This window comes from Grammomys surdaster, unplaced genomic scaffold, assembly GCF_004785775.1.
Source record: "Grammomys surdaster isolate TR1022 unplaced genomic scaffold, NIH_TR_1.0 133, whole genome shotgun sequence".
NCBI lineage: Eukaryota > Metazoa > Chordata > Mammalia > Rodentia > Muridae > Grammomys > Grammomys surdaster.
In genome coordinates, this window is record NW_021604591.1 from 2,230,403 (window position 1) to 2,246,667 (window position 16,265).

The following is a 16,265-nucleotide window of genomic DNA, read 5'->3' on the forward strand; positions in this document are numbered from 1 at the left end:
TCTATAAGTTGCCCTTGTCACATTGTATTATTGTGGCAATAGAAAAGTAACTAAAACAGCATGAATACCATAGCACTTATGTGGAGGACAGAGGACAACTTCAGGTGTCAGTTCTTACCTTCTACCTTGTTTGAAAAGGATCTCCTGCTGCTCACTAATGTGCACCAAGTTTCTAGGTATTCTCCTGTCTCCATCTCCTATTTCAGTGCACCTAGCTTTTACGTGGGTTGTAAGGATACCAACTCAGGTCCTCATATTTGCATGGCAAGACTTTTACCCACTGAGCTATCACCTCAACTCATCAATCCATATTTAATCCTTCACAGGCTTCATTTCTGTATATTAAGTGACAGTGCTATCTATGACTGTTGGCTTTTCTGAGCATTAAATAACTTAAATAAGCAAAATATATACCTAGCATCTGCCATGTGGTAGATGTTCCCATTATCAGGTCTCTCTGCTCCTCCTACTTCTGCTCCTTGGCTTCTATTAGTCAGTTTGCTTACAATTCCCTGTTTTCTTCCCTTTGATCCAACAGAATGGAACTGTCAATCTTCTGAGTTCTTATTCTTCCTCACTGGGAATTTCACATACAAAATTTGATGTCTGGGTGTCATCTTTGACTCTAAAGGGCAGGTGCTAGGCTAGATAGAACTTTTTAGCAAGTTGTTTTATCACCTTGTTTTCAAAGTGAACTTGAGGAAATATGAACACACACATATAATTAAATTATATTTAATTTAAAATAATTAGTAACTAAAATATAATTAGCAACTATAATTAAAAGGAAGAGAAAATGTCTTAACTCTATAAGGATAACATTCTAGTGTTCCCAGGAAGTAATGCTAATATACTGCAGGTATGAGGGGAGGATTCCTTATGAAACTGGAGTTTTCAGAGAAGAGACAAAGAGCATCTCTTGGTTCTTTAATCTTTCTATTGATTAGTTCCAACTTTTGGCAATGGAATTCCAAATTCAGTTTTATTCAGCTCTACTTCCAAAAATGAGGAAATAAAAGGTTGAAGAAGTTAGCAATCACTAGCCTTCTGGCTAGACCCAACTATATCTCCTGGGCTATATTTATTCTCAGCTTACCAGTGTGTAAGAGCATTCTCTACTGTCTTTTAGTATTAGGCATGCTGTCTTAGACCTAGAGAAAGTGCCTGGACTGAGATTTGTAATTGTGACCCACAATAGGTCTATAACTTCTTCTTAATTTACACATCTATGAAGAGGACCAAGACCTTTCATTATGACTTTGTGATAGCTTTCTTGCTTGTTTTGTTTCTTGAGACAGGATCTTATTATATAACCTAGCCTGTCCTATAACTCACTATGTGGCCCATACTAGCCTTGAACTCGGCCACCAAAGTGTTGAGATTGCAGATGTGCTCCAAAACACTTGGTTATGATAGTTTTCCTTGCATATTCTAGCCAGTCTCTCCAGACTTTTCATTGAGCACTACTATTGGTAAAATAAAATTCAAAGATTTTCCTTTAATGTATATTTATACTTATGACAATTTATTAATCAACTATAGATACGAATAAATATAAACAGATATTGTAATCCACATCTTACTCCCCACTGCAGCTTGATACAGAGCATATCGTCGCCTTTACAGACCTCTATGCATGTGCGCACGTGTATATAGGTGTGCACATTTATCTGCATATGCATACTTGCTAATTAATGTTTCAAGGAATATAATTTTTTATATAGGCTAAGAAAAGTTCATCACTCATAGCTCTGGGTATAAGTCATATTTTAAATATATGTTCTGACCATTTTAATTTTAAGGGCTGTTTGTCACATCCAGTGGATTTTACTTTCTAAAGTAGGCGATATAGAGTTTATCCTATGGTTAAAACTGTTGAGTTCTGCTATTGTTTGATGCTTGCTTATACTTACACTTTTGAAACCACCTTCTGTCTATGGTCCCTTTGCAGAGATGCTCTTAAATCTGGTCATTTTGTCTGGGGAATGTGTGATAGTTAACAACTCGATAATGCAGTCCCTAACCCAAACAATAGTATACAAGCAAGGCCCTGCCTTTGTCCCATCCACAAAATGAATGCTATAGTTATTGAGACACGGCCACTGGGCAGCATCACTAGAAGTGTTTGGTACTAGGTTCCCTCCAGAAGCTCCTGCAGGCCCCAGCTGGAGACAGTTGTGGGGGCACTTTCAGCCTACCTACCTCTCCCTTGCTCTACAAGATAGCCTTAGAAGGGAAGGGCTTAGACAGGCAATCTAGAAACATTTATCATTCAAGTAAATAAATATTTCTGGACTATTGTTTTCTTTCAGGAGAAACTGCTGTTGCTTAGTTGCCACTGAGACAGAGCTTCCTGATGCTTACATCCAAGTGGTAGGGTTATGGGAACAGTAAGAAACCAGTCACACACCCATGACTTGCTATTTCCCTTCTCTCTTTTCCTGCTGAGGGGAAAAGGGGGTGGGGCAGACCCTCCTAGAAGCTCCTGGAGCCGGCCTGCAGCATGGCCATTGTTACAAGGTTTGAGTAGAGAGTCAGAGAGCCCAGGAGGGTTCTCTGGTCCCAGTTTTGTCACCTGTGGAAAATCCAGAATCCTCCTCTGGGTTGCTGTGAGCCCTTGTGTATTGTCCATCTTGGTGCCTCCTGGGCTTCTGTTTATGCAGTAAGCTTACAGCTATCTGGTTGTGCTTTGATACCTGCAGAGAGAGGCTGGAGTGTTGGGAGGGAACCAGAAATCTGTCTAAACTAGACAGCTTTGAAAAAACTCATTACTCAGTATTCAGGTCTCCATAGGTGCCCAGGCTGTATGACCATTAACAATGTTTTTTAGCCCTTCTCACACATGTTTATTAAATTGCCTCTCTTCCAGGTCTGCCTCGTAACCAGTAGCCCAAATTTTTCATCCTTTCTCTGCAGATGCTTCTGTATCTTGAGGGGCTTGCCTAAACAGAAAATCTCCGCAAGCGCTTCTCTCTCCTAAAGGAATTCTGGTGCCCATTGTTACAATAATGAAGTTCTTACCTCTTCCTTGTGACTAAGTGCCTTGTCTTCTAACCCTCTTTTCTTTAATTTAATAGATATGAGAGATACCAAATCTTGAGAGACACCACACACACACACACACACACACACACACACACACACACACACACACAGCCCTTCTTGACCTGGATCTAAAGCTAGACTTCCCCGAAAAGTCCAAGAGTGCAGCTTTAGGCTTTCCCGGCATGTGGTAGTGTTTGTCATAGCTGCTAGCCTCAGCTATTACTACACGAAAACAGCCATAGATAAGATGTTAGCTAGTAAACACAGCTCTGTTCCAATAAAACTTTATTTTTAAAAAAGGGGTGGGGGTAGTGATTATAATTTTCCATCTGCCCTAGAAAATAGCAGGGAGCATCTTGATAAAAACAAATAGAGAGGCTGCCAGCTCAAACTCAGTGCCCTTAACATCAAGGCCATTTGTCCCTTGCTTTCTTTCTCCTAGTTATTTCTAAAGGACTCTAAGAGACAGCTTTGTTAGCTTCCTTGCCTGGCATCCCCTCACCCCTGCCAATCCCCTCATGTCTAGCTTGGGCCTCAAAGCCCTTCTTGTGAACTATGTCATCTTCTTAAAGTATCTTAGTGTCCATCACTCTGCATCTGCTCATTTACCAGCCTCAGTTCAAGACTGGACATGGCATCTCACCATCTTCCCTGTGCAGTACCCAGGAGTGCCTGCTACACTGTTGGCAGTGTGTTTGTTAAAGTCATATGTTCCTCTCCTGACATTTGCCCAGATGTCTGTATCAGGAAACATTTCTGAGGTCATGCAGGAGGCAAGCCAAAGCTGTTCTTTGAATTGTATGGCTAAGGGCATGGGATCAGGGGAAATCCTGGCAATAAACACAGATGGGTCATGGTCAGGTCTGCTGTTCAGCAGTTTCTCTGCCATCTTTCTATTGGTCTGCCTTCAGCTGTTGATAGAAGCTTTATCTGTGGTCAAACTCTCAGCTGGAGAACCCTAAGCCTGTATTTGTTCTTACTATGCCCTGCTTCCTCCTAAAAAGTACCCATAGGTCATAGATTATGGAAAATGTCTTATGATAATGTGATGAGTTCATCCTGTCAGGCAGTCGGTGAGAAAGGGTCTCCTGCCTAGTATTATAATGGTCCTGCCCATTTCTGTAAGGAAACTGTACTTACAGAAGATGCAGCATATTTAGAATTTTGTAGGATTGTGTAAATATCTTGCTATCATTATATTCTTGTAGTCTATCCTGTTTAGCATGAAGAATTCTTTTGGATGTTTATAAGGTACACATTCAAGTTTTCCTTTTACTCAAGGACATTCCTGTTTTCCGATCACAGTTTTTACAGAAATCAGTGGGGCCTGTTCAAGAGAAGACTTGTCAACAAATCAAGGTTATAGAAAGCAGAGTATAGACTCTGTCAGGATGTCCACTGCTGTCCATCGCCCTTGCCATTCTTCGCTCTCTGTGGAATCTTTACAGCATGCTAGAAGGAGGATATTTTAGCAACTTGAGGTTGGGCCAGTGCCTATCTAGTGGAGCCTGTGGAGCCATGACCAGCATCCTCTTCTGCCCTGCTTATGGGTACCTTCCCTTGGAACCCTGAAGTCAGATAGGCAAGGCTGGGCTCCTTCCAAGTATGTATGCATCCCTTTGGTTTGATGCTTCCTTTGTCCTCAGGCAGTCTTCCCCTAGTGCCTCCTGGAAGGACCCCTAGCTTGGTTTACCTGTCAAATTGATTTGGGAAAACATGAATTTTAAGTTTGGCCCATCATCTGCCCAATATTGCTGCTACAAAATGTCAGCTCACCTACTGTAATTTCTTTTAATATGTGTTTATTGGGAACCTGGCTAGGAGTCTAAAAGTATATTGTTCAGTGCTGTGGAGAAGTCACGAGATATTTGTCATTTTCACCATTGGGGAGCTGCTACTCTACCTGTGACAAAAGACCTCACAAAAATAACCTAAGGAAGATGCAAGTGCATTCCATTTTCTTTTGTGGTCTATCATCTCTTAAAAATGACTTCTAGTTTATTTAAATATAGTGTTTATATGCTAAATCATTGATTAGGAAAAAGCTTCTAGATGTTAACTTCAAATATAGTTCCATAGGAGGAAAAGTACAGAAGAATAGCTATGTGTGCCCTTCGTATTAGAAAAAGTCAAGTGTGAGAAAATACATCTGCTTATTCTTGGCTCATGGTTTGAGAGAACAGTCCATCATGGCGGGGAAGGTGTGATAAGAAAGGTTCTAGTATGATAACTGGATCGTGAAGCAGCTAGTCACCCTGACCTAGTCAAGAAGCAGAGACGATGGTGCTCAGCATATTTTCCTTCCCTTTCTTCACCTTAGGTTCACTGTGGGACTCCAACTACACATACGCCAGGTCTTCTGTGCTGAGTTAAACCACTCTGAAAATACACTTACAAACACAGAGAGTTGATTCTAAATCCAGTCAAACTGACAGTGAAGATTATTAACATCACATCCTGGAAGAGGAAGTTCATAGCTGAAGAATTAGCAAGGAAGGCAGAAAGCATCCAGTAATCCTCTTTCCCCATGAATTGGCAATCTGTGAATGTAGCTGGAGTCTAGAAGTAGTCACAGGCCATATCCTCTACCAGGCTTTCTGTATAATTCTTTCTGCCCAAAAGGTAGACAGGTACCCAGAGAGCTTGATTCAATACTAGATTGTAAAGCTTCCTTGGGATTGCCATTCCATCTTTAGTGACAGCAAGTCATCTACCAAAATTATTAGTATCTTTTGTGCTGAAGATGTATCTGCACTAGTCACACTACAAAGGTCAGCAGATCCTACATTATCTTTACACTGCCTTACCCCAGGGTCTTTCCTGGAACTTTGCATTTGTCCTGCTGTTACAATTTGTTTTTCTCTTTCTAGGTAGCTACACCTAGAAAAAGATTTTGCTTTATATAAACTTTCAGATTTTTTCAGTCTCTCTCTCAGCTACAAATGGGAGGGGGGAGGAAGTCTTTAAGTTTGGCCTAGCTTCAAAGGAGCTTCTAACTCTGAAATAGAATCAGTGAAGATTTAAAAACAAACAACTACAGCCTCTTTGAGAATGCAAGCCAGGAGCCCATCTCCACCTCTTCTACGTTATGATTGTTAAATAGTGCTTGTCTTCTGCCTCTCTCTTCCTCCCTACCATCTTGAAATCAGAATGACAAGCTGATATTAAAGAAGAGGAAGGCTCAAAGTAATGAAGAAATGCAGCATTCACCAAAGCAAGTTCTCCATTTAATGTAGCCATCCAATACGGGCCTCTTCTCATGTACTATCCCACATATATATGTATTTTTGTATGGTAAATCGTAGTTATTATGATTTATTGTGTTAATTTGTATATATACCTTATGAAATACCACAAACTGCTACTCTAGTTTAATTCTGTTCTGAATGAATATCATAAACAAATTATCTCTGTTTGAGATCAAAGTACCATTAATGATTGGTTGAGTTCTCCTTTGATCAAATTAGCTCTAACTTATCACCATGTCTTACTCCAGAAATATTGGTACTTAATCACCCAGCTTGGCAGTGAAATGCTCCCCATATATTATATGTGGTCTGTCAACTCTTAAAAAAAGTCAACTCACAGTGTTTGTATGCTAAATCATTGAGTAAGAAAAAGCTTTAGATGTTGAGTTATAAATATAGGAGGAAAAGTACAGGAGGATACCTATGAAGGTGTGCCCTTCATATTAGAGAAAGGAAAAAAAATACATCTGCTTGTTTGTCCAAAGGAAACAGAGCACAATAAAACTAGCTGGGCTACCTGCAAAGGTAGATGGGAAAGGAGCAGAGCGAATGGAGGATGGGAAAGCCTACACTAATAGCTACAGAATAATGACTGTGGTGGATTATGTGAGCAGAGATGCCTCACTCTTGTGCTTCCTATGTGGCTTTCACTTTTAGAGCTATGGCTTTATTTCATATGCCACAAAGTGGACAACTAACGTTAAGCAGAATGTAAGTGAGTGCAGAAGTAGCAGGGAGAACGATGACACAGATAAAAATCATCACAGCAAATGCTGAAAGGAAAAGCTTATCTCGTTGACTGCAAACCACCAAGGGCTAAAACAAGGGCCATGTCCAAGCACTGAGCTCTAGATTTATAAACTTTATAAACTGTGTCTGACAGGGGTGTGTGCTAGCAACTCTGTAAACACTTTATGCTAGAATTGAAGGAATACTATAATGAGCACCAGGCTTCTCCTTTTAAAATAGAAGTAATCAATCAGGAAAGGGGGACAAGTCTCTAATGAATCTGAGTGACATATTGGACTTGGAGGCCTCAGTGTGGACTTTTAGCCTTGTTACACATGCACCCATGGGTAAAGAAGTCCAGGGACACACATGCTTTCTTTAGCTCTGTCTGCTGAGGAGGCTCTAGTAAAGCATTCCCCAGCAGAAACAAGTGCACCATGTGCAGATCTTGGCTTCTAAATACCATTTTTCTCAAGAAAACATCAAAGCACCTCAGATAAGAGATTGATTTAAGGTCTAGGACAATGAAAGAGAAGATGAGCTTAGAACATCTTGGAGAACCTGAAAGGAAGTATTCAAAATAAAAAATATAGTCAAAAATATAGAGACCAATGCCAAAGAATCCCTAGTAGCTAAAGCTGGAACAACAGACAACAAAATAGTGACTGTAATAGATTATATCCTGCCATAGTAAGTATCCAGAAGGTCACATTGATATGTGTGATTAGATAAACAGTAGGAAGAAACAATACTTTTTCTCACAGAAGATTTGGAATTAATAGCTTGAAAGGGAGTGGAGCAAGTAGAAAGTCCTATGGGTAGACACTACAATAAATACTGTCAAGACAAAATCTGTTCGACAATGACAGGCCAAAGCCTGAGTAGAACCTGAAGGTTTACTTAGTTTGAAACAATATCTCCCTCAAGAAATCTGTTAATTATAGAGAGAAATAATAATACTACTATTGAGATACCTTTCACCTTTGTATGACCTGAACCAAGCAGTCAAGGTTAATATTAACATCACTGGTAAGGAGGGACATGAGAGTCAGATCATTTGGTTCATTAAAAACAGTGAAATTGGGGTTGGCTAGATGGCTCAGTAAGGAAAGGTACTTGCCTGATAAACTGAGTTGGATCTACAGAACCTGTATGGTGGAAGAAGAAAGCCAAGTCTCACAAGTTGTTCTCTGACTTTCACACAGTACTTGGCATGTTCATATACAAAACAAACAAATGTAAACTTTTAAAACTAACACTATAAAATCTCTGTGGTAGTTTTGCAAAAGGAAAACTTAAAATCAATCCATGATATGGCCCCCAGAGGAAGACATGGTGTCACTTGTGTGAAATTCCAGTTGGAAATATTGTAGATCTGAGAGGGCATCAGAGAAAACAAAGATGAAGGGATAGTGGAGACGAGAGACTACAGTTTTCAAAACTGTCAATATCGTGTAAGAAAAAGGCTGTGGGAAAAGTCCAGATGAAAGTCAACTGAAGAGATGTTAGATAAACATACTGCCTGGTCCCAAACTGTCAAGGACATTGGGTTTAACAGCAGTAAGGCTGTCAAGGACATTGGCACGTCTACAAAATGAGAATATGGGGAACACCAATGCTGACTGACTGTGGTTGAAGTTACATTGTGGCCCTGGGCTGCACCCCCACATTTATTCATTGTTGGATTCTGAGGTCTTTAATAAGTAGAGCTTGGTGCTCAGAAGACCATGATAAACATTTTTCAAATTAGTATTCATAGTAGGTGAGTACTATGGGTCCTGTATTTGATATCAGTCCAGATAGTTTCTCCACAGGCTAGCCTTTGAAGAGTATGGAGTCTCAGCAATGGACTTGTGTTTATGGTGGAAATGACTCTATCATCTGACATTTATGTAGTTATAGTGTGGCCTGCAGCTGTTCTTGCTTTTATTACGTGTCCATTTCTATATTTCAGGAGTTAGTTGGTAGTAAAGAATAATGAGATTTCTGAGGTCTTGATTTCCCTTGCCTCTTTGTTTAACCCTTGGTATGGGAATTGGTGTATTTTTCAGCTATTGGACCTCTTTATTCAGTGGGATTGGTCCACATACCTTGCCGACTATGGACAGCCTAACTGCAAGTACCTCCGGGTGAACCCTGTGACAGCTCTGACCCTTCTTGAGAAGTGAGTACCCATTCCTGTGCTCTGTGTGGGAGGTGGGCAGGGGAGTCGGGGGGTGATATACAAGACCATTTTCCTGTTTCCAGTGCTGTCAGCCACTTTGACCATTGTACTTGGCAGTCAGTCATAATTCTTAGCTCTAACAAGCTTTAAGTATAGATCAGAATGGGATTCTGTATTGCCTTGTAGCCTAATTAGACAAAGTCTCTTTGCTTAAGGAAGACAATATAGTAAGATGACTTAGTCGGGCCAACATGTAAGCACAGGAGCATGCCCTAGCCCTTGGGGTTTAATGATATGTTGAACAGAGTGCCTCAGAAATGTGGTTTCACTGAACTAGATTATGCAGCACCAAACATCTTAAAGCTAGCCAACATATCACCTAGGTGTCAGTACATACTGCAACCTGCCTCTGGTTGAGAACTGCCAGGCCAGAAACCAAGACCCATTTCAAGGAGCTTTTTAAAGCAAATTAGACTGACAAGTCACAAGATACCTGTATGAAGGCAGTGAAGAAAGTCCGTATGTATGGACAGCCAAGCATGCTCCAACCCTAGAAAGACAAGGGTTAGAGTCCAGAAGGTCAGAATAGAGCGTTAGACACACACACACACACACACACACACACACACACACACACAGGAATCAAGGAGTAATATCTTTCTTACTGGGGTGGGGGATTGGAAAGTCCACCAGACGTAAGAGTAAGCAAAAAGTAGGCAAGAAATAGGATGTTGGGCTCTGTGTTTGAAGTCAAATGATCTGCTGAGAGTTGATGTTTTCATGTTAATCTTCTACCATAGTTTTCTCTCCCAATGATTTTTCTTCTCTAGGATATCTAGAGAGTAGGTATATTGTTCACTTAGGAATTTTCCATCAGTTTGAGACAAGTCCTTCCCATTTCCCATCAGTGATGCTGATAACTAAGCTAAAATCCTGATCCTGTGTGTGATCTCCACCCTGACAAACTAATCTTCTAAACTAGCCTGGTACCACCCAGTAGGACTTCCTCTTTCTTTGTTCCTTACAGACATTTGGTTTACCAATTCATTTTGGGGTGGGAGTAATGGCAGAGGCTTTTCAGCACTGGGGAAAGGATCTCTTCCATTCAGCTTCCTGCCATTCTTGGTACTCCTATCGGCTCAGAGTCTGCAGTTCAGCCCTGACAGAAGAGCTCCTAAGTAAATCCCAGCTCCTGGGGACAAGACTTATGACTTCAGGGTCTAGAACCCACATATCCCATGAGGAGTCCTCATCACAGGCAAACCATGTCCAGAGTTCTCATTACTCAGATAGTCCAGTGTTTGAGCTGATACTCTGTTGCTTCTCTTGGGATCCTGTACTCTTCCTTAGGTACAGCATTCTCACCTAGCATGCAACAAAGCTGTGTGCTAAGCCCTAGCCATCAGTGGACTTGAAATCTTTATCTCCAAAATTGGGAGGTACAGGCTCCCCAGGTCACAGAAATCTACATCTTCCGGCCTCAGAGGAGTTCCTTCTCTCCTCTGACCTGGTCCTGTTTCCACAGGAGCAGCTGCTCCCCATGCCTGCTAGTCTCTCTTTCTAAATCTTGTTCTTCCTAGTGAGGCAAGACAGAAGAACCCATATCACTGCTGGTAGTATCTAGGAAAAGGCAAAGTCCCCATGTTACTGAAAGGTGGACTGCCTCGAGGAGAGAATGCTAGACTTTCAGGAGATAGGAAAGGGGAGGAGTCACTTTAAATTTTGCACATTCCTGGATATGAACCATCATGCCACTGTCAGCTTTCAGAGCACCTGAGAGTATGGTTCCAACCAAAGGCTTCAGTGACCAAGAATTTCTTGCCTCTTGTCTCTTCTCTTTTTCCTGTAGAGTCCAGGATCCTCCCCTGGAGCTAAGGCCATCTCTGGACACACATTTCTGTACTGCTGCAGGAAATTATAACAGTCAAGCTAAATGTCCTGCAAATGTAGAAAGGGCTTCTCTGTTTCCTCTTTCCTGTTGATTTTATGTTGTTTGGATTTATAGTTTATCCAGCAAAAGGAAGAAGAGTCCTTCAGAATAATCTAAAACCCTGCCAGTTTCACAAACATAATTGTGCAACTAGTGTTTAAAATAGCAGACAGTGCTCACCAGGGCCTTAAGGACCATTATGCCCTCTTTCTAACCCAGTCAGGTCATCTGCCCTCCTTCCTAGCCTAGCACAGGCTTCCAAGTATGGGCAGGAATTCAGTGCTGGACAGAAAACTCCAGCCTGAAAGAATTATTCTGAGCTTAGACTAGGGAGAAAAGTCACAGTTGGCTTTGGCTGTCACTGTCAGAAAGTGAGACAGCTGTGTTTCCTTGACACTCACAATGCCCTTATGGACTATGTGCATTCCACTGGATATATAAACATAGATGAGCACACACTGGGCCTGGTGTGTAGCATCTATACAAGATGTAAATTGCATTTGTGGGATCCCTGTCTTTTGATTCATGGTCTCCAACTGTACCCCTCTTCAAAAAACTGCCCACAGAGGAGGAAAAATAGCTCAGGATTAACTAAAGACTTTTGGAAAGTATGCCTGGGAGTAACTTAGACCTTCTAGCCTTTCTCCATGTAGCCCTAAGAACAGGGAAGTCAGGGAGCCAGTTCAGTTCTAAGAACAAAGGTGCCAGCCAACTCACCTCACTCATGTGAATCAGGGTGCAGAGGCTAGGCCAGAGTAAGTCATCAGCAGTGGATGCCATGGATTACAGGCCCTCTACAGAGAACAGCATAGTTCTAGGCTCTGTCACGGTGCCTTGGATGAACCTAGAGACTGCAGTAGTGTCAGTCTAGTCTTACTTTCTTTAGCTCTGCCTTCCCAGTAGGGCCATCCACCTGACAGAGCCATCACTAGTATTTCTGCTCCATGAATGTCACCTGCAGAGCTTTAGCAAGACCAAAACAAAGATCTGAGATTGTATAAGACCACTGAGAACTCTCTCACACAAAGCTGGCTTTGTTAACTGAGAGTTTGGCCATTCCTTGAGAACCTGCTTCCTCAACACTATGCCCACCTGGCCACTGTGCTACTTTTCATCCATAATCCTGAAACTAATCAAGACACCAACACTACATTTTTTCAGGAGCAAGAAAGAGTGAGTAGGTAGAGTGGGAGCTCAAAGATACACAGTGGTTCTCACAATCTCTTACAGTTAATTTCAAGACAATATTTTTCTGTCTCACCTTCCAAATTCTATCTCTTAGGTCCCAGGAGGATTATGAAATAAGTGTACCCCAGACATTTTTAGGTATCAGCTGGCCAGCAGAGTTGTGCCATGTCTCAGACATTTATAAAGGTGCTCATCTGAAGACATAAGATGGATCAGGTGAGGGAGGTATGAGGATAAAGACCTAACCCCTCCAAAGCTAGCTCTTGACCAAAGGTAACTGTTGTCAGGAAGCTGATGGGTGCCTGAAGGTCAGGTCCTTAATGAGTAGGTAGCTGGACAGTGGAAATATTCTCAACTCTTCCACTCTGGGTACGGTTAAGATCCATCTTGCCATCATCCTACTTCTTGCTTGTTCTTTGTCTGGAACTATCTCAAGTATCTTGCCCTCTTTCTCTCCTTCTCTATTTAGGATGAAAGATACTAGCCGCAAGAATAACATGTTTGCACAGTTCCGGAAAAATGAGCGAGATAAGCAGAAATTGATCGACACTGTGGCCAAGCAGCTCCGAGGACTCATCAGCAGCCACCACTCCTGAATGTTGGCCTTGGGCCCACAGAGGCCACTTGCCGTAGCCAATGGTCCAGGATCTCCCCTGGGCTGGCCCTGCATTTGTGCATTCTTCCTCAAAGAGAGCATATGTATTTTTTTATTAACCCCTGTACAGTATTCGCATAACCTTTCCCTATAGTAAGAGAGGCACAAGAATAGCAAGAAGAAGGGCTTAGGGGAAGTTACTGCCACACTTTCCTGGGAAAGCTGCACTGTCAGTGCTGACATGGTGAGCCACCTCTTATCCAGTGCTCCACAAGTTTAGTGGGTGACTAGTACTGGGAGTTGAGATGAGAAAGTAAAAGGATAATATGTATCCTGTTTGCTCTCAAGTGTTCACTTAAATACATAGTAGAGCCTGGCAGACATGCCTGTGTAGTATACCAAAGCCAGCCTCAGTTTAGGATGTCTGCATTGTTGGTTGAATTATTGGCTCCTGAGAGTGTACATGTGGCAAGACAACAATTTCACTCTGGTCCCATAGGTGGCAGTTTCATTAGTGCAGGTCTAACCTAGCCTTGTGGTGGGAGAAGGATAGTTAACTGAAAAGGAAGTTGCCCCACTAGGTGAGTTGTTTTTCTGAACCTTAAAAGCCAAGTTGAGTGAGAACTCCAGTCCCCATGCCATTCATCTGTCCCTTCTTTTATGACCATAACACTTGGTTCAGAACATAAATCAGCAATGGCTTCTGAAGGTCCCTGAGTGAGTCTCACACTCACCTCCAGCAGCAGCATCTCTAAATGCCCAGATTCCCTGAAGTCTGAAAAGTAGCCGGGGTGCCTTCACCATGGGTAGAGCTTCATGATGTTTGAGATTGCATACTCATGTTTTAACAACAGTCTTACAGCTACCATCTTTAAAGAAAATGTCCTAAGCTCTACACCCTGGGCACAGCCACCATAGAACTGAATGTTTCTGAGAATGAATCTGTCACCATGAGGTAGACAGGATCAGCTGCAGCTAATGGCTTGTTGCCTCTGGCCCAGATGTCATCAACTAAATCATATCACAGAGACAAGGCTTGTCTTGTCCAAGCCCAAGGCTCCCATCTTCTGAGCTGTCCCTTAGCCTCAACTAAGAGTGCTTTCCTGGAGTCACATCTCCGATCTCTGGAGTCTGGGCTAGCCAAATAGACTCCTCAGATCCTGTGAAGTTGGCCAGAGGGATCTTTGCTCTCAGACACTTCTGGAAGCTGTTAGCCTGACTGCTGGTGAGAGTATAATTGTATCGTGGAACACTTGACCAAGAGGCCACAAAAGTGTTTCCAGCTCCAGTGAGAAACAGAGAGAGTGCTCAAACAATCTCTTATTACCTTTGTCAGCTAATGTGTGTAATTCTGGGACAGCCGTACTTCCATATCTCTTAGCCCACCACAGCCTACCCCATCTTGAACACGCCTCACCCTTGCCGTAGCAATCTTAAACACAACAAGAAGAGAACACCACACAGAGGTACAGCTTTCTAGAACTGGAGAGAACAAGCCACCCAGGTCTCAATCATCAGGCTACACAATGGCCAAAAGGTTCAGGAGGAGAATCACAGAAGAATATGCAAAACTTACTTGCCAACTTAGGGCACAGGCCTGTGGGAAAGAAGACAAGGTGATCTCTCGAAGCCCTCTATTTATTGAAAAGGGTGAGAAGTGATTCCACAAACTTGAAGTCCTGCTGACTGAGAAGGAAGGAAAGGCCCTTCACCAGGGCTAGTCAGCCTTCAGTGTAGAGATCTACAGTGGGCTGTACAGAATTTATCTTTTGGGGACACTTTTAATCACTCTATCTTGCAGCTTGTCTAGTCGCCACCTCTGTCCCAAAGGAACTGTCATAGACGAAAAACATGTGGAGGAATAGGGACTCTCTACCTTCCTCACCAGAGTCCTGCTGAAGGGGAGTCTCATCCAATCTCAGAGTGTGTGAGGATGGCCACTGCCTTTTCCTGCCTCTGCATCTGCCTGTGCTGTTTAGCCAGGGACCCACAATGTCAAAGGGATTATGAATTGATGAGGTGGAACTTTTTTCTTTTCTTCTTTTTTTTTTTTTTTCATTTTATCCATAGGCCTAAAGCTGAGCTGGCCTTGAAAACTTGAGCACGTTGTGTGTGCTAGTAGGCCTCAGACTGTGTGACCTTACCTCAGATGCCTGCAGACCACATGTCCTGAAGAGTTTCAGTTGGGGTGAGACACTGCTGCCTGAAGTCTGCTGCCTTCCAACCAGATCCATATTCCTGTAGACGGTCTGATTTTTGAGCCTTGGTTAGGCAGTGGCTCACTTATTTTTTGTCATTCATAATGGAAAAAGAAAACAATAAAACGCTCAGTACCGGGTAACACTGGTGTGGGTGGAGACCAGGACCTGCATACTGGAACCCAGAGTCCTGATTAGCAAATGCTGTATCTCTCAGTGACTCTATCCTGCATCAGGCCTGATAGTCCATCTAGCTCCATAGCACCTAGCTCAGCAGATCCTAAGCCCAAGGGTGGCAGTGGCCAGTTTTCTCCTTAGACCTTTGAGTGCAGGCTTGGGGAGGCTTCACCAAGTCTCCTTCAGACTGCTTTTGCTGTGCCCCTCCCTCCGCCCCTCTGTTCCCTGTCTTTTATTCATCTGCATTTGAGTCACTCCTCCCTGATAAGTTGGAAATAGCCTTTTCATTTTGCACAGTTCCACATTTGTGGAAATGCAGTGAGATCCATCTGTACCTCCAAAAGGAACCTTTTCCTCTCATGCTCACTAGGAAAGCAGCTCTGCTGCAGGCTGCTGCATAAGGGGGGGGCTCCTCTGTGGAAAGAGCATGAGTACCCCATTCCTCTGTACACCTTCCTCTTTTAACTGCTATTAAATGAGAGCCTACATACCTGTTCCAAAAGCCACTGTGTTGTCTTGTGAGATTTTTCTTCTCATCCTTTTTACCCAAGGTGTCTGTGGTTTGTGACAAATACTGGATAGCAGGCAGTGTGCCCCTACTGAGCTGACTAAGGAGCAGAGCTGTGGGACTGTGTAAAGGTATTCTGGGTCATGGCTGGGCAGTTGCCTAGAACCCTGAGACTCTGCATGAGAACCAGCAGGAGTTTGGCGTGCCCCCAGAACCCAGGGTCCTGAAAAGCAGTCTAGTCTCCATAGAATTACATTGTTCAGTAACGTAGGCCAGACAGCCCCTCCCAAAGTGCACAGGTAGAGGGTATGACTACAGGCCTCAGGCCCTAGGGATTTACATACTAATGAAGGACAGAGGGCAGAGCAAATTAAGCATGCCTCCCCAGATCCTCCCCCTTTCTCCCTCCCTATATAACTTGGGACTGCCCTGAGTTTTACGGGGGTACTTCCAGATTCATCCACCATCCACCACAACAATAAA

At 42.8% G+C, this 16,265-nt stretch overlaps 1 protein-coding gene across 2 annotated transcripts in view; it reads left to right on the forward strand.

Annotated features, from left to right (window-relative positions):
• Exoc6b (exocyst complex component 6B) overlaps nucleotides 1-15,780 on the forward strand; it is a 456,985-nt gene extending 441,205 nt beyond the window's left edge. For both annotated transcript variants that reach the window (XM_028762430.1, XM_028762431.1), the window contains exons 21-22: nucleotides 9,074-9,186; nucleotides 12,774-15,780. In XM_028762430.1, the coding sequence (XP_028618263.1) occupies nucleotides 9,074-9,186; nucleotides 12,774-12,900 (240 nt within the window). In that variant the 3' untranslated portion in view covers nucleotides 12,901-15,780. The remainder of the gene's footprint in view (nucleotides 1-9,073; nucleotides 9,187-12,773) is intronic.
• The last annotated feature ends 485 nt before the right edge of the window (nucleotides 15,781-16,265 follow it).